This window comes from Setaria viridis, chromosome 9 (genome assembly GCF_005286985.2).
Source record: "Setaria viridis chromosome 9, Setaria_viridis_v4.0, whole genome shotgun sequence".
NCBI lineage: Eukaryota > Viridiplantae > Streptophyta > Magnoliopsida > Poales > Poaceae > Setaria > Setaria viridis.
In genome coordinates this window covers 30,737,479-30,763,034 of record NC_048271.2, presented here as the reverse complement: position 1 = coordinate 30,763,034, position 25,556 = coordinate 30,737,479, and the positions used below count along the sequence as shown (strand labels likewise).

At 45.2% G+C, this 25,556-nt stretch overlaps 3 protein-coding genes and 1 pseudogene across 4 annotated transcripts; 1 reads left to right on the top strand and 3 right to left on the bottom strand.

Moving 5' to 3' along the window:
* The first annotated feature begins 5,206 nt into the window (after positions 1-5,206).
* Positions 5,207-7,844, top strand: LOC117840972 (uncharacterized). 2 transcript variants are annotated; one of them, XM_034721522.2, is made up of 5 exons: positions 5,207-5,420; positions 5,503-5,552; positions 6,326-6,452; positions 6,838-6,942; positions 7,030-7,844. In XM_034721522.2, exons 1-5 carry the CDS (start codon positions 5,315-5,317, stop codon positions 7,647-7,649), a joined length of 1,008 nt encoding a protein of 335 aa, XP_034577413.1. In that variant the 5' UTR covers positions 5,207-5,314; the 3' UTR covers positions 7,650-7,844. The 2 variants fall into 2 exon arrangements, with proteins under 2 accessions (XP_034577413.1, XP_034577414.1); XM_034721523.2 differs by lacking the exons at positions 5,207-5,420; positions 5,503-5,552 and adding an exon at positions 5,566-5,988.
* A 2,486-nt stretch (positions 7,845-10,330) lies between these two features.
* LOC117835711 (probable amidase At4g34880) lies at positions 10,331-14,328 on the bottom strand. Its single transcript, XM_034715048.2, has 5 exons — positions 13,763-14,328; positions 13,419-13,633; positions 12,474-12,716; positions 11,072-11,270; positions 10,331-10,984 (listed from the first exon to the last, which is right to left on the bottom strand). Exons 1-5 carry the CDS (start codon positions 14,276-14,278, stop codon positions 10,619-10,621), a joined length of 1,539 nt encoding a protein of 512 aa, XP_034570939.1. The 5' UTR covers positions 14,279-14,328; the 3' UTR covers positions 10,331-10,618.
* A 5,667-nt stretch (positions 14,329-19,995) lies between these two features.
* On the bottom strand, positions 19,996-22,676 carry LOC117835521 (binding partner of ACD11 1-like; annotated as a pseudogene).
* Positions 22,677-23,184: 508 nt separating this feature from the next.
* On the bottom strand, positions 23,185-24,815 carry LOC117837218 (acyl-[acyl-carrier-protein] desaturase 6, chloroplastic). The gene is made up of 2 exons (XM_034716805.2): positions 24,568-24,815; positions 23,185-24,433 (listed from the first exon to the last, which is right to left on the bottom strand). Exons 1-2 carry the CDS (start codon positions 24,702-24,704, stop codon positions 23,299-23,301), a joined length of 1,272 nt encoding a protein of 423 aa, XP_034572696.1. The 5' UTR covers positions 24,705-24,815; the 3' UTR covers positions 23,185-23,298.
* Between the last annotated feature and the right edge of the window lie 741 nt (positions 24,816-25,556).

Genomic DNA, 25,556 nt, shown 5'->3' with positions numbered 1-25,556 from the left:
CTCTGAGGGAAGAGCTACAACTGATCCGTGTGCTTGAGGTTCATAAATTGGCATGCTAATTGCCGTCAACACCCGCATCTCTAATGAGTGCGTCAGTCATTGGAGACACAGGTTGTTAATACGTGTCTCCTTTGTAGGGTATAAAAGGATACACATATTTTTAAAGTGTGGCAAGATCATAGGAGACGCGCCTTGTCAACCCGCGTCTCCTATGATTGTGCAAATCGGAAACGCATGCTGGAATTAGCTGCGTCTCCGTGCTCTTCAAGCCCACGCGCCAAGGGCCAGACCACGCCAAGCCCTGCTCAGCCGTCCACTTAGCCGGCCCAGCCCGATGCCCACTGCAAGGGCCTCTGCGTCACCCACTTTGTCATCTCCATTATCCTTAGCTCTCAATCCCTGGCTTGAAGGCTACCTCTTGCTTGCTTGCAAGCTCTTGCACATGGCAATTGGATCCAAGGTGCCTAGAACGTGAGGCCGCGCACCCTGCTGCCAATGCCACATGTTCCATTATGATAGCTAGTGTGTGTTTGCAGGAAGCAATAATCTTGCCTGTCTAATGTTTTATGATTAGCATATGGCAGTAGATAGTCAATTTCTTTACTATGTGATAGCACACTCCTGATTGGAACATGCATAGGAAGAGACCCAATAAAGTTCTTTGCATGGCTTACTTCTTCATGCAAAATATGTATTTTAAACTAGTTAGCATTATTTTTGTTGATCATGCTTTGCCTTTTTACCACTACCTTTCATATGAAGTAGTCATGTTCCATCGATTTGTGTTTCAGTGATGTCATAATTATTTGCTTGGATATTTATTATTTTCTTGCATGACTGTGTAGATGGCAAACTGCACCTGGATATATCTTGATAACCAGACTTGTGGAGCGTACTTAAATGGTCTAAAGTCATTCATAATCGTGGTAGAGGTGGACAAGTCGAATAAGAGCAAGTATGCCATGTGTTGTCCATGTGTTGATTGTGAGAATGTTACAAAATTCTCAAGTTCAATGCATGTGGATGCTCATCTCATCATCCGAGGGTTCATGGATGACTACAAATGTTGGAACATGCATGGCGAGGGCAAAGTTAATGATCGAAACTTGTACGCTGGTTGTATGGGCCAAGACATCTATGAAAATCAGCAAAACACTGGTTAGGTTGGTGAGGAAGGACTCCCTAACATTCATACCTCTCAGAGTGGTGAAGCAAACTGTGGCAGTCATACTGCAGGCCATGATCTTAGTGAAGATGACTTGTTTGGTATCGGTGACAATTATGTTAAATAGCAAACAAATTGGAGGAGATGGTGCATGACGTCCTAGGGTATGCTGGGTATAATAGTATAGAATTGGAGAAACTAAAAAAGATGGTGATAGATATAAAGACCCCACTCTATCCTGACTACAAGGAAAATTGGACAAAGCTATTCACGTCACTTAAGCTCCTCCAGTCAAAGGCCACCCATCATATGATCGGTCGCTATTTCGAGGCATTGTTAGATTTGCTAAGGGACATGCTTCCAGAGAAGAATGAGATACCCATGACCACCTATGAAGCTAAGCAGAATGTTTGCCCTTTGGGACTGGAGGTGGAGAAAATATATGCTTGTAAGAATGACTGTGTCCTATTCTGTGGCGATCATGCAGATGCAACTGAATTCCCCGAGTGTGGAGCTCCTCGATACAAACGAAGAAATGATGGGGGTGATGAGAAAAGACTGCATGGAGCTCTTATAACACACACAGGAGACGTAGCTTGAAGGTATTCGATGTCTTTCGCAAAGGAGATGCAGATTTTCCTCATCTCCTTTGACATGTCATCTGTTGACGCTCGTTATTTAGACACTTTTACCTTGTTTATCTTCAATATTGGCATACAAATGATATCATAACTATTGATCATACTCAATAATTGGGCCATTTTTGCATATGCATTGTATTTTGGAGGGCATTCTGTTTTCACAGGAAATTGGACTAAATTGGAGTATAATTGGATGAGGCTCAGGACAAGTGATAAACCAGGGAAAGACGAAGGCCAGAGGCCAGGCCATAAAAAGGGCCTAGGCCGATCGGCCTAGGGTCCCTAGGGCCCCATTTATGCTCATCTTCGACGGGGACTCCTCCAAGACGACTTAGAGGCTAAGTTTCACATGCCAAGTTGACTTCGGGATCAAGATGAAGGCAAGCGACACTTTGAAAAGTTATCAAGATCCATACTTATCCCAAGGTTATCGCCAAGCTAGGCCCACATGCAAGTGAAAATAAGGTTCTAGAATATCGGAGGAGACTTAAGCATGTAGAAATTGAAGTTTTGGAAAGTTATCCATGAGATCAAGTCAACCCTAGAGATATTTGCGCCGCCCAAGATAACATGATCTTTCGGTGCAAATTCGGAGATCTAAACTACCTCTACTGAAGAAAGATTGACTACCAAAGTCGTCGAGAGCTTCGATTTGAACATATGGAAAGCATAATTTGGATTATGGAGCTAGGAGATATGACCCCCAAAATACATGTTGTGCAGAGAAGTCCGAAATCAGATAGATTTTCTTGCGATGCTATTTTGGGAACCTTAACTTCGTTTACATCAAAAGCAATGAATACCAAAGTTGAAGATCTTTTCGTGCTACATAGTTTAGGCACCGAATTTTCCCTATTTGGAGTTAGGATGTGGGCGATATGACATCGGTAAGGAAAGGCTATGTAAACGAAAATTCTAGGTGATTTAGGTTTTATGGAAATCAAGGTTGCTTAACTCTCAAGCAAGGAGCTCATGCAAGGGAAGGTGGAGCACGCCCCAAGGCTTCCCAAGGGTGTAAATATGACCCTCTAGGTGCCCCCATTTGGGGGGGAGGATTGAGATTCAAAGCAGAAGAAGCAAAGGAACTTGAGGGACAACCATCTACAGAGAGTTGAGGACCGTGCAGTTGTCTGGAGGCTAGCTTAGGCTAGGCTCTGACTGGCGTGATCATCATGCAAGGAAGATCCACGCCGGAGTTCTAGAGATAGGATTCACAAGTCGCGGGTATGACCTCAGTGGAGATCTTGTGATGAACAATCATTCATGGTGAAGTAATAGATTGATTCTGATTCAATAGCGATCTATATGTCTCCTTTTATGATTTCTCCTATTATGAGTTTGGCTATTCCAATCTATTTACGTAGTAGATTGCATAGGGTGTTTTTGTAGTCATGGTGACTAGAATTGTATGCCTGGTCTATCATAACAGTGCTTTATGTTCATGCCCTTAGACTGCTTGTACTAATAGGCAGGATAGGATCTGATGCTGTGTAAGGTGGGGGTTTTGAGTTAGACCGGAGGTAGTGGTTTAAAGATGCTTTGTATGAGAACCATGTGTTTGCTTGCCATCTAGCTAGAACTACAACATAAGCATAGTCTAGGTTTTGCTCTAGATGAGTTACCTCTTGTTCATATCTACTTATACTTCGTATCTACTCATGTCTATTCACAATCACTTTGCAAGATAAATCATGTTTCCTCATGCTTAGTTAGTCTAGATCCTATGACCTTGTTTCAACGGATTGATAAACCTTGGAGGAATATTCTAAGGGAAAATTTATAACTGATCCGTGCGCTTGCGGTTCAAACTGGCGTGCTAACTACACCATCAACATCATCAGAGATGAAAATTTATGTGTCTCCTTTGACTCTTAAGCCGCGTCTCCTTTGAAGACGCATTACATAGTGGCTTGGATGTTCTAGGGAGAATAAAAGGAGAATTAGAACCATTCATCTACCATGCAAAATCCGTTATATCAACATCTACCATGCAAATCAGTTATATCAACATGAATCATTCGTGAATACCACTACAAGGATGCTTAACCATGAGCTGCTACATGCCTGGCTGCATGCAAACAAAGTCCAACCAACAATAGAGTACTAGGCTATGAATGAAATACAAACAAAGTCCAACCAACAATAGAGTACTAGGCTATGAATGAAAGGATTGCTACAAATTCAACTATATAGCTAGATTACAACATTTGATGAATATGTGTTGAAGCATTTGGTTAGGCCATTCTTCGTGTGAGTTTTCATTCCCATTAAATGACGTGACACATCAATAGAGTTGATGACATGGCAATGAAGTTATGAGGAAAGAGAGGAGAGGAGTTTCATCTGATAAACCTTGGTTCACACGTTTTCCAACACATTGAAACTCTTCCATAGCCATTGGGAGCTAGAACTTATTTCATCCGATCCTGTGTCCAACTAAATGGTTTCACATTGTGCATGAATTAAATGTCGTAAACACTTATGAAACAAAATATTGCATCGGAACGGTTGTTTGATTCATCAAGTTATGACATTGTAGATGGAAATGAAACTTACCATTAAAACTAGCCTTTGCAAGATTCTTAAACTAAATTGCCAAATGGTGTGTGTGTGCGTGTATGGTGGTGGGGTGGAGGCCTATCCCACGAGCCGAGCAGTGGCTGCCCCACGACTGGCAGCCCACCAAATTAAACAGATACTCCCTCCATTCCAAATTGCAGGTCGTTTTGATGTTTTTAGTTCATAGATATTATTATGCATCTAGATATATTTAGGTGCATATCATAAACTACCTACAATTTGGAACGGAGGGAGTACTTAATATTTTTTTTTTTGAGTAGTTTAGATCAAGGGCTCAAAATCGAAAGGACTCGAGGGACCTGTAAGCAAGGGCCCAAAATCAAGGTTGTTTTGTCTCTGTCGTTTTTGGCTTTGTTTTGTCTCTATCGTTTTTCCTTTCCGTTTTTCTAAATCCTGATCACATTGGCTTAGACTTTCCTTATGAACCCAACAATAGCCACATGGTGTTGTGATTATTTTATGCCTTATTTTTTCTCTTTCGTAACACACTACAAACGTATATAACATACGCATACTCACGCTTAAACCCTAACTCAAGATACTATGCGCATTTTTATATGCATTCTTATATACATAGCCGCTCTGGTTTTTTAAGTGTCACAACCATGTTTGTGTCTTAATGCTTGGAACATGTATATAAATCATGGAGGTGAATCCAACAGCGGAAAACTATTTTGCCGATTTCTTCCGGGAAATAATAGTTGTAACAGATCAGCAATGGTGGTCCCCACAGGGAGACAAGGCCCCACCCTAGCGGGCCCCACGAGACCTGGAAGTGTGTGCGTTCGGATAGATAGAGACCGACCCGGATAGAAAAGCAGCAGAAAAACAGAAAGCCGTTTTGCTCTCCCACAAGCAATCGAACAAACCTCGCAAGTCGAGTCAGCCTCAGCACCCGAGCAGAGTCCCCTCCCATTCGGCGGCGTCAATGGCGGCCGAGCCCAAGATCATCGAGCTCTCCAACGGCCGGATCACCACCAGGATCGCCAGCTGGGGCGCAACCATCACCTCCCTCCTCGTCCCCGACGCCCACGGTCCGCATCATTCTCGCAGGTTCCTTCGGGTTCCTCGGTTCCTTTCTGACCCCCTTTTCTTTTGGCGAAATCGGCGGCGCAGGGAATGTCGCGGATGTGGTGCTCGGATTCGATGACCTGGAGCCGTACATGGTGAGAGAGACCCTCGAATCCTTTCGATTCCGAGCCCTTAGTCCCCGTTATCTGGTCTAGATGTCGAGTGTTGTACTTTTGACTTTTTGACTCTTGGTTTGAGATGAACTGTCCCGTTCATGTGTGTTCCCTGACCAGATTGAAGTAATTTGTGGTGTGCAGTTAGATGTTCCGATAAGGAAATTGGAACTTTATGTCGCTGGATGAGCATAATTAGTCACATAGATGCTGGACGACTGTTTCTGGCAATGCAGCAAATTGGTCACGAAAAATGAAAAAACGTAGTAAAGTTTCAGATGTGGCACCATGGTGGTAGAGTTCTTCCAAGGAAATATTGGCAGCTTTGTGCAGACACCTTGGATGGGTGCCAAGAAACATCTACCAAATTCGCTAGTTTTTATTCCAAGTTCAGGCCTTTTGCCTTCAAAAGTACGAGGTGATTCTCTTTTAAAGAAATTGTGTGTGACCCATATCTCTGTTTGTTCTGTAAGATGTGGATCTTTAATTTCAGCCTTCATTACCATCCCCAAATATGTTCCACCCCGGGTGTCCGGGCATAGCTTGTTCAGTTCATGTCTAACTGCTTATATCCATCCATACCCTACAATCCAATGGTAATTAACGATATGTACTAATTATATCTGTATAAACATTCTAATTTTTTGATGTTCTGTTAGATTTTCATGCAGATTGTTTTAAGGAATGTAGATTGCAGATTGTTTTAAGGGATGTAAATTGCAGATGGTTTACTTCTTTCTACTCTGTATTTGCAGAAAGGCATGGCACCTTATTTTGGATGCATAGTTGGACGAGTTGCAAATAGGATCAAGGATGGGAAGTTTACCCTAAACGGAGCTGAGTATTCATTGCCTATCAACAATGGACCCAACAGCCTTCATGGTAAGGTTTCATAAATTCTGCAAAGTTGGTGTAGACTTGGTTGTAATCATGTTAGCTAGATCTCAGAGTGCAAGTGTGTGACTTAGTCTTTATCTAGAATAGTGAGTAGTTTTAATTTAATACTATTAACTGAATTAACTATTATATACCTACATATATATCAGAACTCAATACTGTACAGATAAATGTATTGCACATTGCAATCCTTCTAAGTTTAGCATCAGATCATTTGTTAATGCCTAGATGAATGAATTCTGTGGTAAATTGATGTTTCTACAAAGAAAATTAAAACCTATTCCACACTTCCAATTAATGTGTTCTACATTAATGGCTGAATTGTGGGTTGTCTTAAATTTTCATTTTTTTGCTCAATTGTGAATGTCAGGTGGGTTGACTGGATTTGACAAAGTCATGTGGGATGTTGTAGAGCATAAAGATGGCGAATGCCCTTCAGTAACCTTTCAGTATCACAGCAAGGATGGGGAAGAAGGTACATTAATTAGCATCTTTGTTTTAACTGAAGATCTCCACGCTTAAATATGTCAGCCAATTTAAGCATTGACTGTTGTATACGCAGGCTATCCAGGTGATGTAACAGTCAGAGCAACATATTCTCTTCCTGAGGCCACCACCCTAAGACTTGACATGGAAGCCATACCACATGATAAAGCCACTCCTATCAACTTGGCACAGCACACTTACTGGAACCTGGCAGGCCATAACTCTGGTGACATCTTAAATCATACAATTCAGATCTGGGGGAAGCACATCACTCCAGTTGACGAAAACACAATTCCCACTGGAGAGATAATGCCTGTTGAGGGCACTCCTTTTGACTTCACGACAGAGCACAAGATTGGGGAGCGCATCAACGATGTTCCTGGAGGGTATGATCATAACTATGTGCTGGACTGTGGGGATGAAAAAAATGGTGTGAAGCGTGCAGCCAAGCTGAGAGACCCATCAAGCTCGCGAACTCTGAACCTCTGGACCGATGCACCTGGCATGCAGTTCTATACTGCCAACTATGTGACTGGCATCACTGGCAAAGGGGGTGCTGTTTATGAGAAACATGCCGGTGTATGCTTGGAAACCCAAGGGTTTCCTAATGCCATCAACCAACCAAACTTCCCCTCAGTGGTCGTGCAGCCTGGTGAGAAGTATAAGCACACTATGTTGTTTGAGTTTTCAGCCTGAATGGAGAGGCTGTGAACAGCTTATATGACTGCACAACTTGTAGAATGAAGATAAATGAGCAGAAGAATAAGGTGTAGTTAGCACATCTTCGATGATTGTATCTTTCTTGTCTTGCAACCAGAGAACAATATTCTGGAATGTTCAAAGTTTATACATTTCTTAATTAGAATGGTTGCACATAATTGTGAAGATTAACATGCGTGTGAACTATTAAACATTCTTGAGAAGGGGGCCTGTCACAGTGGTACCTCTCAACTTGTGTCCTAGAGGTCCTATGTTCAAATAAGCAAGGGTAAGGCTGCCTAGAAATTCTCTTCCCCATATCCACTTTATAAGGGAGCTTCAAGAATTTCTAGGCAGTATTAAATGCTCTTCCCCGTATCCCCATTTCTAGCCAAGAATCATGATAGCTCCACCCTTTTTTTCAATGCTTGTGAACTATCATGATTTCTATATTTTGATGCGGTGTAATGCTGCAGTATTCTTCTGTCAACTGTCATCCTTTGGCACAAGAATCATAGGCATGCCGAGTAAGTAGTTGTAATGACCTGTCATTCCCAAGGAGTATGACCGGTCTTGGAGTCATTACTTAGTAAAGTGTTGGTTCACCAAATAATGACTCGCATCGGAGTAGTACAACAGAAGCATGGCAAGTGGTACATTATGGGCGTGTTTGGGACTGCTCCGCTCCAGAAAAAATAGATCCACTCCACCAACTTCACCCAAATCAATTGAAGCAAACACCTTAGCTATTCGGATCTTAACTAACGAGTCATAAAGTTTTGTGTTCCGACATGCTTGCAAGGAGTATAGTTAATTTGGTGCACAAATGCCATGATGGTTGAGGAGCAACAATAGCCTACAAGTCCAAGGATCATTTACACTTAAACAAAGGTTTACCTGAACATCTCAACATGATTCCAAGCAACGTACAAAGGATCTTTTAGACATGGAACAAGAATTACTCAAAGCACATATTTGAACCCACCATGTTGAAGTGCTCATCGAGATAAATGAAATGGAGTATTGGTTCACCCAATTCGAAGTCCGGACACAGAAGTTATGCCTCTCGGAAGATTGTGATACATGCTGAACACGGGAGGTAGGGTCGGCCGACCCAAACCCACTTGGGACGACCCAAACCCAAGCCCAATCACCATCAACTTTTGCCCACAGGCTCAATACTCATGCCAGGATCAAAAGATAACTCAGCCATGGACCGTCCACCACAAAAAGTAGGTCGGCTGACCCACCTAGGTTTGGCTCACCAAACCTACGCCACATCGTCAGCCCACCTTTAGTCACATGCGAAGAAACACACCCAGGAGCAATCCCAAGCATCGGACATAAGTCGGTTTCATCATAAGAACATGGTTTACTTCCCTTAGATCAATGGGTCCACCAAACTGAGTTCAAGAGAGTTACACCCATCAAACAACTCACCTCCTGAAGCAATCAAGGACGTCCACAGCAATAGGCGGTGGATCAAATGGCCCCGGAGCAAAAGGGTTTAGAGCACTCGTCGTTCCCGTGGAAATCGATACTCTGGAATACTCCTAGGTGAAAGCTACATTGATATCCGTACACTTTGCGGATTTATCTGTTAGGCCATAAGAAATACCAATACCAAGCGCCATTGATATCCCTCGCTGCCGCGAATGGAGCGAAGGGAGGAAGGAGAGTAGTAGACGCGGGTGGCTGCTGCATGGGAGGGAAGAAGGGCAGTTTGGTTTGGGCTGTGCGGCGGCGGCGGCGTAGACGGCCGATGGGTCGTCTCCCTCGTGGACGGCGACTGGTGGATCTCGAGGTCCTGCCCCACAGATGACGTCCGAAGTAGATCGAGCTGGTCGTCCCCCGCGGACGCCGCCAGGAGGAGATGGAGGAGGGAGCGGAGGAGGGCGGACGCGTAGCGGATGTGCATGCGAGATGGCAGGGAGGAAGGGGAGTCGGGTGCACGAGGATTACGTAGTGAAGCGCGGCGATGGCGGAGCGGATGGGCGTGCAGGGCTGCATGATGCGACGTAGCGCAGAAGGGTGGCTGTGGATCGCGGGATGGAGGGAGTGGAAGATTGTACGGCAGAGAATCGTCGATTAATGCCGCGGAATGTGGAACGACGATCGAAGGGTGGAAATCGCAAGGAGGGAGGACCATGGGGTGGGGTAATACGACGAACCGTGAAAAAGTCCCCTTTTTACTCTGTTTAGGAGTAGAGGTTAGTAAAAATTGGATCTTTCTTTTTTTATTACAGTGACATCATGTACAGCTCACCTCTTACTCAGTTGATTTTACAATTAATATTATTGGTCATAGGATCTTTCCTTTTCTTTTTGGTTACCTTTCAAATTCTTAATTTAGTGCGACTCATATGCTTTTAATTAACTAGAATTATTTTGATTGGCTAACACGTCTTTAGGTGTTGCCAGCACCTAGATCATCACTGCATAACTCTTCAATTCATTTTTTTTCGCTCATATACTGCAAACAAACCGTACAAATTTCGGTTTACTTTACTATTTCACATATTACTGCTACCAGACAAGAGCACTCAAGCAAATATCACAGCCTAAGCTATTGTTAAAACTATGGGCTATTACAGTAGTAAGGAAGAACTCGTTGGGGTTTGGTATATGTGACCACCCAGTATGCTATTTATCCAGATTTCCCAACATACAGAAGACAGTGAATCATTCCTTTTGACGTTCCGCAATCTTTACTTCTTCAAAAAGAAAATGCGTTTCGTAGCATTGTAACATACATATGTAACATACATATCATGAACAAGATGCCTGGGTTAAAACTTAAAAGAGTTCAGTAGCTGATTTGGAACAAAATATCGCGTTTCAAGCAGTCAATGTTTCAGCATCCGATATATGTAGGTTCGTCAGCAACTCAGCATCAATATTTCCTGAGTTGAAAAATGGCAGGAAATGTGGAAAAAAAATGGCCTCATTCATTTCTGAAGTTATGTTCAAATGATAGAATGCTGCAGCGATGGAGGTTTCCGCACTTTTGTTGCCTGCTCAAATGAATAAGCTATCTCAATAAGCTTTGGCTCTGATCCTTTCAACCCGCCAAAGCATATGGCGAAAGGAACACCATTTGAAGCATACCCAGCTGGAACAGTAATAGCTGGATAACCGCCAATGGCAAGCAGGCTGTGAGCAGATGCACCAGGAGCTACAATAGCATCCAGTTTATTATCTTGCATTACTTTCTCGATGCCTCTTTTACACAGTTTGTTCAATCTGGCAATGGCGTGCTTCTCGGTTGGACCAATGCCATTTGTCGCTTCAGATTGTATCAAGTAATCTTGACCAAATTCAGCCATCCTTTCCTGTTATCCATAATGCTAGATTTGTTCATTTATGCTTGACAAAATTAGTTAGGAAACTAGATGCACACAAAAAGTAAGATGATAAACCTCGATACGGTGCTTGTTGTTGAAGTCGATTATGTCAGATAATGATCTAACAGGTGAAGTGGCCAGCTCAGATAAGTAGTAATTGAGGGACAGCTTGAATTCGGCAAGCATAAGTGCACGTTCGCCACTTTGCACAGCATCATTAATGACATCCATGCTTGGTATCTCAAGATTGTCCACCAGGACGGCACCAATTTTACTGTAAGTTTTGTCACACCACTCAGGAGTAAAGAAAAGCTCATATTGAAAAGAACATCAATGGTAATGAACAAAATGTACATCTACACAGTCATTTCTTCTGTTAGGAATTTGTTGATTCTTTTCAGAAGTATCATTAAATTTCTTACAACATCAAGGAAAAGTCATACAATAGGAAAACAAAATCAAAGGAAATGAAACAATACATATTTACACAGTAATTCCTACATTAGTAGTTCCTTGATCATGTTTTAGAAATATATGAAACTATAATCTGCACGAGGAGTTCACTACTGACATTGTCAACTAAGAGTTTTAAGGTGTTAATGATGTAGTATTAGGTATAGATCCATAGCTATTGTTTCCATTTTCTCTGCATAGCCCAGGCCCAGAGAAATGATACTGTTGAGTGAGAATCACGGTACATAGCTAAGGAGAAAGACCCCAAATAAACTGGGGGTGCCGTGTGCTTGAGATGGTGGTGATGGAGATCTTTGCTTCAAATGGCTGGTGTTTTAGTAATAGACTACAATCTATTTGATATAAGTGTGTTGGATTTTATGAACTTCTATTCAAGTTCCTTTTCTTTCAGTTGGTCCTTGGTCGTCATTGTAATAATGGACAGCTATATGTATCAATTGATACAGAGGCTGCAATATTAATACATATTCTCTTTTCTTAAAAAAAACATAGCTAAGAAGGAAAATTGGTTGCATGAATAACTTTGAAAATAGAATCGATGGATGATTTTTACCCTTGGTAGTCTTAGTTTTATCAGGGTCACCCTCCTAACACTTAGCATTTAGCTCTTTCAGTTAAAGAGGTAATATTTGGGTCTTTGAGTTAAAAGAGAATTAGTTGTCCCATGTTCTATTGTTCTATTGCCACCCCACCTAATTTAGCCAAACATCATTTAGACTAAATAAGTTATGGAAAATAGTTAGTTAAATTTAGGTTACAATAACCTACATTGGGTTAAGGATTGCTAACCTAGTTACCTTTTTATTTACCCGGGATTGATGCAGCCTTATGATATAAAACTTTTTCCACTGGAGCAACAGGTTCATTTATATTTTAATATTCCTTAAACAGCATGGTATTGGAAAAATGTATTTTTCTTGTTGAACCAAGAGCATTATTCGAGAAAACAACAAATGCCCCCATAGATAATAGATAATTGCATTAAGGTATTGAGGGAAACTACCTCATAATGTTGAAGTGCTCACTGAAGACCTTTTGTTGGACAGAGCCAGAAGGAAACCGAAAGAAATCCTTCCTGAGAATTCCCAACCTCTTCGCTCTTAGTCCATCTATGTTTAAGAATTTCCTGTAACCACCTTCTGGTATATATTGTGAAGCCATGCGAGTTGCCTCTGCATCTCGAGCATCATAGCCAACAATTGCTTCCAACACATGCACAGCATCTGAAACTGTTCTGGTGATGGGCCTACATAAAGTAGTTTGCATCACCAAAAATGGTTAAATGTGTTATGAGATCAAACTCAAGTGAGCAAACATTAAACTGTTGCAGTAACATCATTGCTCAATGAGTTGGACACAAATCAGAAGATGTTAACTGATACAAACAACAAGCTAAGAAGTTGATAAATCAAATTTTAGTATTTCTGCAAGACTCGCATATATGTTTCCCTCATTCTTTTTCAAAGGAGAAAACTTACATCAGTCAAAGCTAGCATTGCAGTCCATAAAGCAGCCTAAGCCTATAGTGATGCATTAAGTGACACAAACTCTGTTCATCCTAAAACAAAAGGCCACCATGTTTCCTGGCATTTGGGCCACTAGGAGACAATTCTGAGCTATACGGAAGGGCGCCACATTGTATGTTTTGGCAAATGATGTTTTTTTTTCTGGTCAGTTCTCCATGTTCAGTTAGGTGTGGCCATTGTTCATCTAAAATAAAGTTTGCTGTGGTAGTGAGACATGAATTCAAGAAAAATGGTACTGAAAGAACAGAGACAATAAAATTCCAATAATGCTTAAGTGATGTTTCTATTCACGACACAATCTAGTGATCTTTTGATAAGATTCAGACATTCAATAGCATCACTGTATTTAGTCATTTAGTGTATGAGAAGCAACAGATACCTTAAAAGGCACGCATGAAAATCAGTTGAACATGATCACTCACCCAACTGTGTCCATCCTTGGTGATATGATGATGACGCCGGCACGGCTGGTGAGACCGACGGTGGGCTTTATCCCGACGACGGAGTTGAAGCTGGACGGGCACATGATGGAGCCGTCCGTTTCAGTCCCGATTGTCACTGCTGCCATGTTTGTGGCTGCGGCAATCGCAGAGCCGCTGCTGGAGGAGCAGGGCGTCGCAGATGGCACATAAGGGTTCTGCATCGGCAACCCAAAATCAATCGCCATTGCATTGCATTGCAGCATTTGGTTCCAGGGGCTGCAAGAAACCAATTTGCTATTGGAGCTTCCAGGAAACCAAGAAATGAGGCAAGGAAGGGGACGAACCTTACCCTGACCGCCACGGGGGCTCCATCCGGCTGGGATGCCGGGGCCGCGGAAGTTACACCACTCGCTGAGGCTAGCGGTGCCAAGGAGCACCGCGCCGGCGCTCCGGAGCCTCTCGACAACGCCAGCGTCGCCCGCGGGGCGTGACCCGACCATGGCTAGCGACCCGACCGTCGCGTTCAGCGGCCCGGCCGCAGCAATGTTGTCCTTGAGCAGCACTGGGATGCCGTGCAGCGGCGGGAGCGCGCTGGAGCTGGACCGCGCGGCGGCGTCGGCGCGGTCGGCGGCGGCGAGAGCGCCGTCGGGGTCGAGCTCGATGACGGCGTGGAGCGCGGGGTTCAGGGACGCGATGCGGCGCAGGTAGAGCTCGACGAGGCCGCGGGACGTGAGCTCGCCGGCGGCGAAGGCACGGTGGATGGAGTCGATAGTGGCCTCCTCCAGCTCGAACGCAGCGGCCGTGGCTCCGCCGCTACCGGCGACGAGCAGTAGTAGGAGAAAACGTAGCGACGGCGGCATCGCCACGGTTGCGATTTGGGAGGTCTTAACTGATGTGGCGTTGACCAAGACGAGCTAAGAATCAAAACATGTGTTTGATTTTGCAACCCTTCTGTAAGGTCTTGTTTGGGAGGAGGGGCTAAAATTTAGCTTTGGGCTAAACTTTAGCCCAGCTGTGGGCTAAAGTTTAGCCCTTTGGGTGTTTGGGTGAGGGGCTAAAGTTTAGCACTTGTGTTGACAAAAGACTTATTTACCCATGTTGGAGGAGTGAGAGGGAGGAAAGAGAGGGGGTAAGGGGAGGAATTTTGGATAAGGGGACCACTTTTAGCCCCTTTTAGTCCATTTTAGCACCTTTTGAGGGGCTAATGGATTATAGGGGGCTAAAATTTAGCCCTTCCATTTTAGCCTAGGTGTTTGGGAGCACTAGTGGCTAAAAGTGACTAAAATGGAGGTGCTAAAATTTAGCACCCCTCTCCCAAACACCCCCTAAATCGGGGTCGACCCTCGTATTTGGATCCGGAGGATAGAGAGGGATTGATTCGTTCCGATATCTTTATTTGGTTGAAAGGGTTGAGAAAAATTAGGATTAGCAACGAATCCCACCTATCAGTTGCGGATTCTATCTGTCATCCTCTTCTTCCTTTTATACCCACGCTATCTTTTTCACCCTCCACGCCTCTGCTCCTCTACTCGCTTCCTCCCTCAGCCGGTGCCGCGCCCGCTCCCTCCTACCCACCTCGGCGTCGACCGCCTCCTTCCTACCCCGGCGCTGGCCGTCTCCTCCTCCTCGCCCTGCGCTGCTCGCTGGCCGCTGGCCGTCTCCTCGCCGCCGCCACGCCAGGCCGCCTCCTCCCGTGCACGCACAGACGAACGCACACGACATCGATGTGGGTCGAGTGCATCCGCTCGTTTTGGGTGGATGCGTTCGACCCGCATCTTGACCGAATATTCCCCTATTGTGCTCGACCCAACCCCCATCCCTCTCCAACCAAACGCAGGTCCATGGGGTCAAAGGGGGTCGAACCCGTTCCAACCCCTCCGACCACCAAACCAAACACACCCCAAGATGCAACATGGGTTTGGGTCGACTCACGTGACCAATGTTGTTGTTTAATACTATGTAGGTTGTAGTTTTTCTATGTACTTAGATATAGTGTATGTTTAAACACATAATAATATCTATGAATGTAAAAAAAGACAAAACGACCTATAATTTGGAACGGATGGAGTAGAGATTTAGTTTGCACAAATAATCATTAGATTCAAGATTTCAAGTACAAGTGCAAAGCTTAATAAATGGACATCAAGGACCCGTGATGTTACTCTGTGTTAAAAGTTGGAACGTAGAACAAACGTTGTTAACCAGTGTTTTTATTTTGGTGATAAGTTCATGTAGTTTCATGAAATAGCTGTCGAAAATATAGTTTCGTGGTAATTTAGATCAAATAGTGTAGCTCTCAGAGACTTCAGTCAAGGAAATATTGTAGATGGAGACGGCAAAGAGTAACTATGGCTCGAAAAAAAGCGATGAACCTTCTCGGCAGTACTGCTGATATGTAGATCTAAATCTACGTGTAAGTGACTCAGGTAAGTACCTCAAAGGATTTGTTTTAAAAAAAGTAGATGCGGCAATGAACTGCTGGAATCCCGTAAGAGGTTCCTTTAAATTTCGGATGGATGATACGTGGTTCGGAACTCCTACTCATCCTTGCTAATATTAGCTTATATACATGTGAAATGAGCTGATGAAATTAGAAAAACTAACACACTAGAGACGACAATAGGTACATATGAGTATCAAATGGATTTTAACCGATTAAAAAGGTGGAGGATTTGAGCCTTAGGGTGTGGTAAAAAAAAATCCTTATACCTCCCTTAATTTTGCATGGCTAAATACTTATCAACGCGAGTATGCTAATGGGCAAAAATCTCTACCCATCACATAAAGTGGATGCGGGTACACGTGCGTACTACCTGCACCCACACACAGCCTTCTATTATGTTTGTGTCAAAAATATATAATATGTGATGAACTCTAAAGTTGTAGTACTTTTTTATTGGTGGGTGATGGCTATTAATCGGTGAGGAAATCTCACTTGTCTTTCCTTTATTTACTAATATTTGTTAATCTCTGCTTTTTATCATGTAATACATTCACGATTCCTGTTGTTTTTTGTTGGGTATGTCATCGGATATGGGTTACTTTTTGGGTAAAAAAATCCAGAGTGGTACAGGTTATTGGTAAGTTAATGTACTCGTGTGCGGGGTATAGGTATCGTAGTGGTAGAGTACTTTGGTCCCGTTTGTTTCCACTTATAAGTGGTTTATCACCGATTCTCGCTTATGTGGTAAGCCGCTTCAGAGATTTAAACTATGAAAAGTGAAAAGTGAGAAGCGAGAAAATCTTCACTTAAATTATAATCAAAGCGTGCCTAGAAGAAGCGTATCCAAACACAGCCTTTGTATCTAACAGGTGTGTGTATACGGTGGCAGTACCTAGCGAGTATCTAACCGTTGCCATTTCAAAGCCATACACTTCCTATGACTTCGAGGATAGAAGATACATAGAGGTCTAGATGGATGGGAGGATAATGGTGTAGGATTAGGTTCCTATGCACTTTGTATCACTTTGAGTCAACTCTAGCTAAGATTTAAACTAACTAAGGGTCTGTTTGGTTCTTTAGTCCAAAGTTTAGTCCCTGTCACATTGAATGTTTAGACACCCCTCAACCAGTCGTCGGCGTCCAAAGGGTTGTGAGAGTTGTCGAACGTGGGTGGTCGGAGCTTATTGAAACCTTCAACCTTCCTCTGTAGTGACTCAACTGGGGGGTTTCTGCGGGGTCCTCCAGGGGTTTCTTGGTATTTCTGGAACAAAGCGTTGGCCATAGTCTGCATCAGCTGAGTCTGGACAGCCATCACCTCTGCAAGGTTGGGTGGTGGTAGCGGTGCCTACTGATTCTCCTCTCCTCCAGCGTTCTCGTTGTGCTCTTGCTCCCTCTGGTCCTCTTGGTGAACATCCTCTTCTTTGTCAGCTTGGTCCCCACGGCCGCCTCTCCCTAGGGTATGGTCTCCTCACGCATCGCGACGACCTCCATGACGTCCACTTCGGGGTGCCCGGCCTCCGCGGCGACCACGACCTCTGCTGGGGTTAGGCTCCTCCTTGTTGGCTACTTCCTCGAAACGGTGTAGCAACCGTCCCGACCTCCTTAATCCTGATATCTGTTCCAAATGAGATCGCGATCAGCAAGTTTCTTTAAAGGTTAGATAGGAATTACTTATTTAATTAAGGAGTAACTAGCTAAACACGCAAACAATTTCACCCAAACAACAAGAAGCATAAGAACCACATAAACCATGAACTTCAAATTACTCATGCAATGGCACTATTGGCATGTTTGTTTCACCTTTTCTAAGTAGCGATTCTCTAAAAATCTAGCTACCCTGAAAAAAACTGTTGTCCACAGAATCTGTTGGTAAGAGAAGCAGAGTGTTTGGCAACCTGATTTTTTTTGTTATGGACGGGGAGCTCGATGGCGGGGTGGTGCTCGGCAGCCAGCGGCGCTAACGGGTTAAATCCTCAAAAAGAGGGGCCATGGCCGGCACCAATAGGAGTGGAGGGGCCAGGAGGGGCCGGCGGCGGGGCCACGCCAGCACCAGCGGCATGCGCCGGCACTCTGCCGCGCTACCACCGGCGGCATGCGCAGGTCAACGTGTGGGAGAAGGAGGCTGGCAGCGGGGCGCGGAGGGGCCGGCGACGGCACGCGGACCGGCTGGGAGGGGCCGCCGGTGGGGTGGGGAGGGACCAGCAGGTGTGGAGGGGTCGACGGCAGCGAGCGGACCGGCCGGGCGCGGAGGGGCTGGCGGCGGCGCACGGACCAGCCGGGAGGGGCCGACGGTGGGGTGCGGAGGGGCCGGCGGCATCGACCGGGAGGGACGAGTGGGAAGGCGCAGAGGGATGAGCGGGTGCTAGAATTGGCAGGATTTTCACGCAAGCAGCACCTTGGGCCAATTCTCAAGTCACGTTGTAATTCCGCTCGGGAAAAAATCTGATTCTTGTGGAATCGAACGAGAATTGTGGCGTTTGGGGGGTTGTTCGTTTTTTTCCACTAGAATCCGGCCCAGAATTGGAAACAAACACGCCCTATACAAAAGGGGTGTATCTTGAGGTCTACTCCAGAAACCTTCAAGATTACATGAGGATCAACATCATACTACTACATCGAGAATCATGGATGGTGGTAGTCTCTACTGCTACTACATCATGATGAGCCTAGCTCAGTCCTATCACTACTCATAACGGTGGTCAGCTTAGTCAGAGTACTCAAAGTCGTCATCGTTGTCTATGTTTCTAGGGTGGTAGTCCGGGGTAGGTGCGTAGAACGGACCTAACTCGTCATCTGAGATGCTGGGCAACTCAAGTAGGGCACCTCCGTAAAGCTGAGTGAGAGTAGATAGTGTCTTGGTCATCTCCTCAGTAGTGATTCTAGCGGGTGGTAGCAGCACCTGTGTGTACAGTCTGGACAGGGGTAGCTCAAGGCTCTCGCGGAGACAACGGTAGGGTGTGTTAACCAACCTCTCACGGAGCTGCGTTGCGCACCTTGCGCATGGCTCTCCTAGCACCAGTTTGGTGTGCCTCTATCACAGACATCTCGAAAGCGTGTACCACGACCTTGTCAAACTCTGGCACCTTGGGGTCGGTGGGTACAATTAGCTTCAGCTCTATGGCCACATCATCCACGACTCCCCTCATGCGGCCCTTGTAGTGTACTCTCCCACTGCAGGGTCCTGCTCTTTCCAGTTATTCATTGAGTAGAGCGCAAAAGCCTCCGACGTACACCCCGCTTCTGGCGAATGGGTACCACTCCTCGATCGCCATCGGCAAAACGTTATTAAGGTTGTTAGTAAGTCAGATAAGTTAGAGAAATCAAGGTAATAGTAATATTCAATCAAGGAGTTGTATAGTAAACAAGGAGTATATATACTCAATTCAAAGGATAATTTGGCTTCCTAAACTAACGTCCATTACTAGGGATCGTCCTATAGTCAAGTATGGCTCTGATACTAGCTGAAACAACCCAAATTTCCATTTCTGAGAATCTAAGCCTACACACCTCCGTGATAGTTCCAAGAAGGCTATCACGTGCGAATCCCGATCTCAGATAGTACAAATCCATACCAACACAGAAATGTATAGTAGAAACAAAGTAATAATAGCATATGTATCTGTTACATCACTTTGGTACTGAATTATTGCCTATGTTTTAGTGTATACTCCATCCAACAAAAACTGTTCCTTTAGAAAATTTTAGACAAGATAGTAGCAATGCTAAAAATCCAAAGTACCCCTAATAACTCTTCTTAATCGGATGAATTACCGAGTAGAATTAATTATGCATGGACGCTTGCAGTAATTGTCGGATCTATTAGCCTTCCTTACTTAGCGAGTCTGGCTCGGGCATCGATGGTGGGAGTAAATGATCGTTAACTAGGCTAGAAAGGATTATGAGGATCTTTATTGGATGGTCTGAAAGTTATATGAACGGTCTTTGTGGGACAAATTTTGAAGGCTAAACGAACAGTCTTTGTAGGACGGAGGGAGTATGCCTAATAAACTCTACTACTTGGTAATTTTGCAATTCTTTTTTCAATTTTGCATGTTATCTTAGCAAACATTTCTTAATTAAGTTAATGATGAATTTAATGCACAATAAACTACATATTCTGACTTGGGGTTGTATTCAATCCCTCACCAGGTTCTGGCTTTTTAGGAGCATCGGCAACAGCAGGGACACCGCAGTGGAGATGGTGATATCTTCAGGGGTCTGAGGGACATGTATGATGTACCTTTGCAAATTCACCATCCAAGTCCCTATGTGTTGCCGGGCAATCTGAGATGTTGGGTTGTGCTACATATCCACCCTCAACCTCCTTGTGCTCCTGCTTAGCTGCTATTTTCTCCTTAGCCTTTGCACCAACATCGTTGACCGCACTGGTCACCTTGCTAAAGGAACCGCTTACCTATGCTGCCCCAGTGAGGACGTATCTGTTCTTCATGATGGCTGATACAGCAGTTGAGGCGCTCTGTTCAGAAGCTGCTAGTGCTGACTTTGAGGACGTATCTGTTCTTCATGATGGCTGATACAGCAGTTGAGACGCTCTGTTCAGAAGCCGCCAGTGCTGACTTTGTCTTCTCTGACACTTGGTACTTCTGATGTTGTTGACATCGATTTTTCACCAGAATCAACCGCTACAAATAAGGTTCTGATAGCCGATGAAGGAGAGAAAAGGTTTGCTGATGAAGCCGTGTTGACCAGGACTAACCGTGGTTGGCTAGGGTTGAGGGAGTTTTTCACCAGAGTCAACTGCTGTAGATAAGGTTCTGACAGCCGATGAAGGAGAGAGAAAAGGATTGCTGATCAAGCCGCGTTGACAAAGACTAACCGCGGTTGGCCAAGATTCCAGAAGTCAATAGAAGAACAGATGGGCCTAGTTCAAAACAAAATCGACTCCATCGAATAAAGAAAAACGTGGAGATTTATCTCTAGTAGTTTTTAAAAATAGTTGTAATAGTTCATGTCGTATTTGACTAGGATTTTAGCTTGCTCCAGGGTATAAATATAAGCCCATGAGCCTTGTAATCAATAATCATCAATCAATCAATACAACCTTTCAGCGTCACGCCACCAAAAACCCTAGGAGTAGGAGTAGAGTAGATTCGGCGAGTTCCTTCTAGCACGTATGGCTGCATCGGCTTCGATCTCAGGCAAGCTTGTAAGTACCGTCACCTGGTCATTACGACCTCTATGAGAACTTTCAAGTTAAGTCTTATATTCTGATATTCAGTTGTGTGGCTAGTTATCGAGTTATCTTAGATTGCAAGTAGAACTTTCTAGGTCTTGTCCAATATTCTGCTTATCTTCGACGTTGCTCACAGTTATCGAGTTGCTTGATTTTATTAAGTTGTATTGTACCGATCTCTTAGTTTAATCAAGTGCTCATAGTTATCGAATGGCTTAGATCTGGCTAGGTAATTCTCATTGGCTCCCTTGCCCTGTTTTAAACGTTCATAGTTATCAGATCGTACTGGCTAGTAGATCTCGCATGCTTTTATCACTTTACATATGCTAGGTCCGATAGATCTTTACTCATGCCCCTCGTATTGCTACCCATCAGGCCTTTAACATCAGCACGCTACTGTTGAGAGCCGATGCTTCGGTTGGGTCTTATCCGTTTCTCACGGAAGTGTGATGACGTCATTGAGCCGATAGGAGCGCGTACGAGATCTTGCTACAGCAAGCTTGTCTAGTTAAGTTAATAGGCCAAAGTTAATGCCCTGTCACCGTGTTACCTTGTCTAAGTTCAATTACACGGTCATGACATTGATTAGGTTTTATTGGCTTAATTAGCTTGTAAGCGGTAGGCAAGAGGTCCTTATTTGCTATGCTCTAATATTTTAGATTAATGGATTAATGTCAATGCCATCTCGTTCGTGTTACCTTGTCTAAGTTCAATTACACTTATCAAGATATTGACTAAGATCTGTTAATCCATCTAATGTGAGCATGGTTGACAAGGGCTTCCTTTATAGTTGCTGTGTTACAATGCTTTATCTTAGTCCGTCGACTCATATAGCCAATGACACATACCATTATTGTTTTACTTATTTACACCACATATTTATATTGAATATTTATTTATTATGGTGATTATTCCAAGAATGCCTACCCATAACTTTGAAAGGTTTCGCCGCCGATCAGGTCAGGAATTTAATGTTTACCTTGTCAATTTTCAGGTCAAATTGACTGGCACGCCTTGTACCACTCACGAGTCGATTTGGAGCTTGCACTAGAGTTAAGCAGATCTTCCAGATCCTCCGTGTTATTCAACGTAAAAGTAAGTCCAGATTTTACGTCAACAGATCCATTTCCTTCACTTCGTCATTGACAGCTGAAGCACCAACACTAATCTTCTCACTTAAACCGATTCTCTTGTCGAAGGAAGATACTCTAGCAGTAGCAGTTAATGTGAGCTGATGCACCCCTACCAAGGATAAATCCCTTCGCCAGCATGATCCCAACAATGTCCTCGGCCTTTATAACGGCAGAAGATTTTGTCTTTGGGCTGGGGTGAAAAGCTATGATAAGAAATTGCACAACGACTAGTGCAGACGCAGTAAATAGCACGGCTCTACTCAGACCTCTACAGCAGCTAAAACAGAGGCTGCTAATTCATATTCAGTAGCGGGCGTGACAACGACAGCCATATCAACTATTTGTGCCCCCCTGCGGCAGCAATAAAGTACACATTAGAATATGCTAGAATTTTTCTGGTATATATTTGAATTTGTTTTTCTCATTGCCATCCCAAGACATCTTGATTTTCAAACTTGAGGTAAGTGGCCTGGTGACCGTAGACTCATTGTTGAAAAATCAGTTGGAACACTAAAAGGCAACATTCAATGAGCAAACAAAGATGATCACTTGAAACAATCAATGAAAGAGTAAGTGCAAATATTTTTTGGTTGGGACTTTAGAATAGAATCGCAACAAATATTAACGTAGATGTTGCTTATATGGAGCCGATCCGGTCATCATGGATCATCATTTGGGCAATGCAAGGTGCCACTAATAACAGCTTGGCGTACTATTTTTCATGTGGGTAACGCTGATGAAGTGGAGGCCTACGAGTGCAGAGAACGAAGGGCTACTCCTTGCTGCTGAATGGACGCCACATCACGGTATCCTGGAGACAGATTGTGCGACAATTTTCCAATATCTGACCATGCCAAAGTCACAACGATTTCAAGAGTTTGCCAAGAAGATTTCAAGGATTATTGCGTTCGCTCATGTAAATTAAAGAAGAGAGCAGAATATGGTTGCCGATGAGCTTGCTAGCCTTGCCAAACGTTTGTATCAGACTCACAGTGCTGTATGGCAAGGTAGATTTCCGTCCTGTGTTTAACAGTGGTTGAGCACGATGCAAGAACTCAACGACTCTCTAATAAAGCTGTCTTTATTCGCCAACAAACAGCATATACAGGATCAGGGTAGAATGACACTGATGGTCCTATCAAAGATCCAGTTGATGGGGATGGGTGTAGGCTTGTTTTTCGCCTTGACTGCTCTCTCCAAGACCACCTCTTCCATCCTCTTGATCTTGCTCGGCAGCGCACACAGGTAGTCACGCGCGTGCCTCCCCTCGCCGGAGAGCCCTGCGGCGAGCTCCTCCACGCCCCACTGCCGTATCAAGTGCTCCAGGATACCGCGGTAGTCGGAAATCGTGTACGTGCCGGCCTGCTGCGCGATGGCGATGAAACGATCGTAGAAATTGCGGCCGCTATGGCGGCCGTCGTTGATGAAGGCAGTCGGCATGTCGATCCGGTGGCGCATCAAGTACGCCATGGCGCGCACGGCGGCGTCGGGGTCGGCCTCGAAGAGCTTCCCCATGATGCGAGTGTAGGCCACCTCGTGCCGCTTCTCGTCGGCGGCGATGGTGCCGCAGATCCGCGAGAGCGTGGCGTCCCCGGCGCCGCGCGCGCCGACGAGGCGCGCCGTGTTGCCGTGCGCGATGGCCGTGGCGCGCTCCTGGAAGGTGACGTAGACGAAGCCGTGGAACGGGCTAGTCACCGGCCCCGGGAAGCTCATCCCGTCGTGGATGAGGCGCTGCACGGTTCGCTCCACCTCGCGCATGTCGAAGCGGCCGGAGAGGTGCATGTAGCGGTTAAGCACGTCGCCGTGGCGGTTCTCCTCAGCCGACCATCCGCGGATCCAGCGGGCCCACGCCGTGGCGTCGGCGCCCGTGGCGTCACGCACGACCTCGAGGCGGTTCAGGCCGCTCGGGTACGTGGGCAGCGCCTCCTCCGTGACCATGTTGGCCACGAGGCACACCAGGAGCTCGTCCGGCACCCCGGCCGCCCCCACGCGGAGGTCGAGGCACGCCGCGTGGAAGCCGTCGCTGCCCAGAGCCGCCGGGTCCGGCAGCATGTCCGACGGCTGCCAGGACTCCTCCACGGGCTTGAGTAGAGGCAGCACGTGCTCCTCCACCCACGGCTCCATCTCTCTCAGCACCTCCAGCCTCTCCGGCACCAGGTAGCTCGCGCATTCGTCTTCGTCCTTCTTGTCCTGCCGGCGTCCGGCCCCGGCCACAGTCTCTGCCCTCGCCGCAGCCGTACTACTCCTGCACGACGGCACTCTCAGCATACACAATTACGTACGTCGTCAATAATCAGACACCACACAACTCGTCTAAATTAATCTCACACTCCATGAAATCAAGCACAGTGCTACAGCGAGATGTACATGTGCACGTACCAGCTGCTGCGGTTGATCTCAAGGACGCCATTGCCAGCAGTTGTACGTGGGTTGCAGTAGCACCATGCACCAGCAGGAGGATTTGGCTTACACGACGGGTACCCAAACCTGAATAAGCAGGTTGCTGCCAACGCCATGACGCTGAAAGCTGCTGGCTGCCAGCAGAGATCGCTCGAGTTCAACACCACTACCAGATCGACGCTCTGCGAATGTTGATGAGTGTTGTTGCTGCTGGCTCACTGGCTGCACCAGGCCGTCGCAGCGTTCTTATAGTCGGATTCGGAGCTACCGTCTACCGAGTAGTTGTTTGGTGGGAGAGTGGACGGCAGGCACGAGTTATTCCGTTTCGGGGCAGTGGCCCGTGCATGCCGCTTGTCCACGTATCGAGCTGGCACATGAATAGTCCTCGTTGTCCTTCCGTATGAGAAGAGATTTCAACACATCCATGGTGGTCTCCGTTGGCCAATGAATGCAAGTACTGTGTTCTCGATAGATTTAGTGAGTAAACAGAGACCACCATTAATCCATCACCCACTTTGCTGTCTTCTTATTTTTGGTTGTCCCGTGCGCTTTAGGGCCTGTTTGGATACACACTCATAAACTTTAGGACACTCATAAAGTTTAGAGCTAGAAATTGGTAGTCCTAAAATTTAGAAGTGGGCTGTTTGGATGGAATCCTAATCTTTAGGATGTTAGAGGGAAAATGACTTTTGTACCCCTAATTACTCCTGTAACTCCTGCTCTGTTTCTAGCGCTGCCCCTGCTGTAGTTATGGCGCGAGTGTTGCTTCTAGCACGAGCACCGGTTGTGGCGCGTAAGTGCTGCCTCTGGCGCTAAAGTGCTAGCTGCCGTTCTTTTTTTTTTGCCGGCCCTTTGCTGCCGCCTTTCAAACAAAAGTTTTTTGCAATGTCCAATAAATAGTAAGCACAATCCATCGTCAATGTCATTACAACTCAAAAAATACAAAACCTCTATGATCTACTGAACAA

Coding starts and splice junctions, on each gene's coding strand:
- LOC117835711 (XM_034715048.2), bottom strand. CDS start 14,278: ATGCCGCCGTCGCTACGTTTTCTCCTACTACTGCTCGTCGCCGGTAGC. Junction 12,717..13,418: donor CCAAGGATGGACACAGTTGG/GTGAGTGATCAT, acceptor TACTTTATGTAG/GCCCATCACCAGAACAGTTT. Junction 11,271..12,473: donor GAGCACTTCAACATTATGAG/GTAGTTTCCCTC, acceptor CAAAACTTACAG/TAAAATTGGTGCCGTCCTGG.
- LOC117840972 (XM_034721522.2), top strand. CDS start 5,315: ATGGCGGCCGAGCCCAAGATCATCGAGCTCTCCAACGGCCGGATCACC. Junction 6,453..6,837: donor TGGACCCAACAGCCTTCATG/GTAAGGTTTCAT, acceptor TGTGAATGTCAG/GTGGGTTGACTGGATTTGAC. Junction 6,943..7,029: donor CAGCAAGGATGGGGAAGAAG/GTACATTAATTA, acceptor TTGTATACGCAG/GCTATCCAGGTGATGTAACA.
- LOC117837218 (XM_034716805.2), bottom strand. CDS start 24,704: ATGGCGTTGGCAGCAACCTGCTTATTCAGGTTTGGGTACCCGTCGTGT. Junction 24,434..24,567: donor GAGATCAACCGCAGCAGCTG/GTACGTGCACAT, acceptor GCCGTCGTGCAG/GAGTAGTACGGCTGCGGCGA.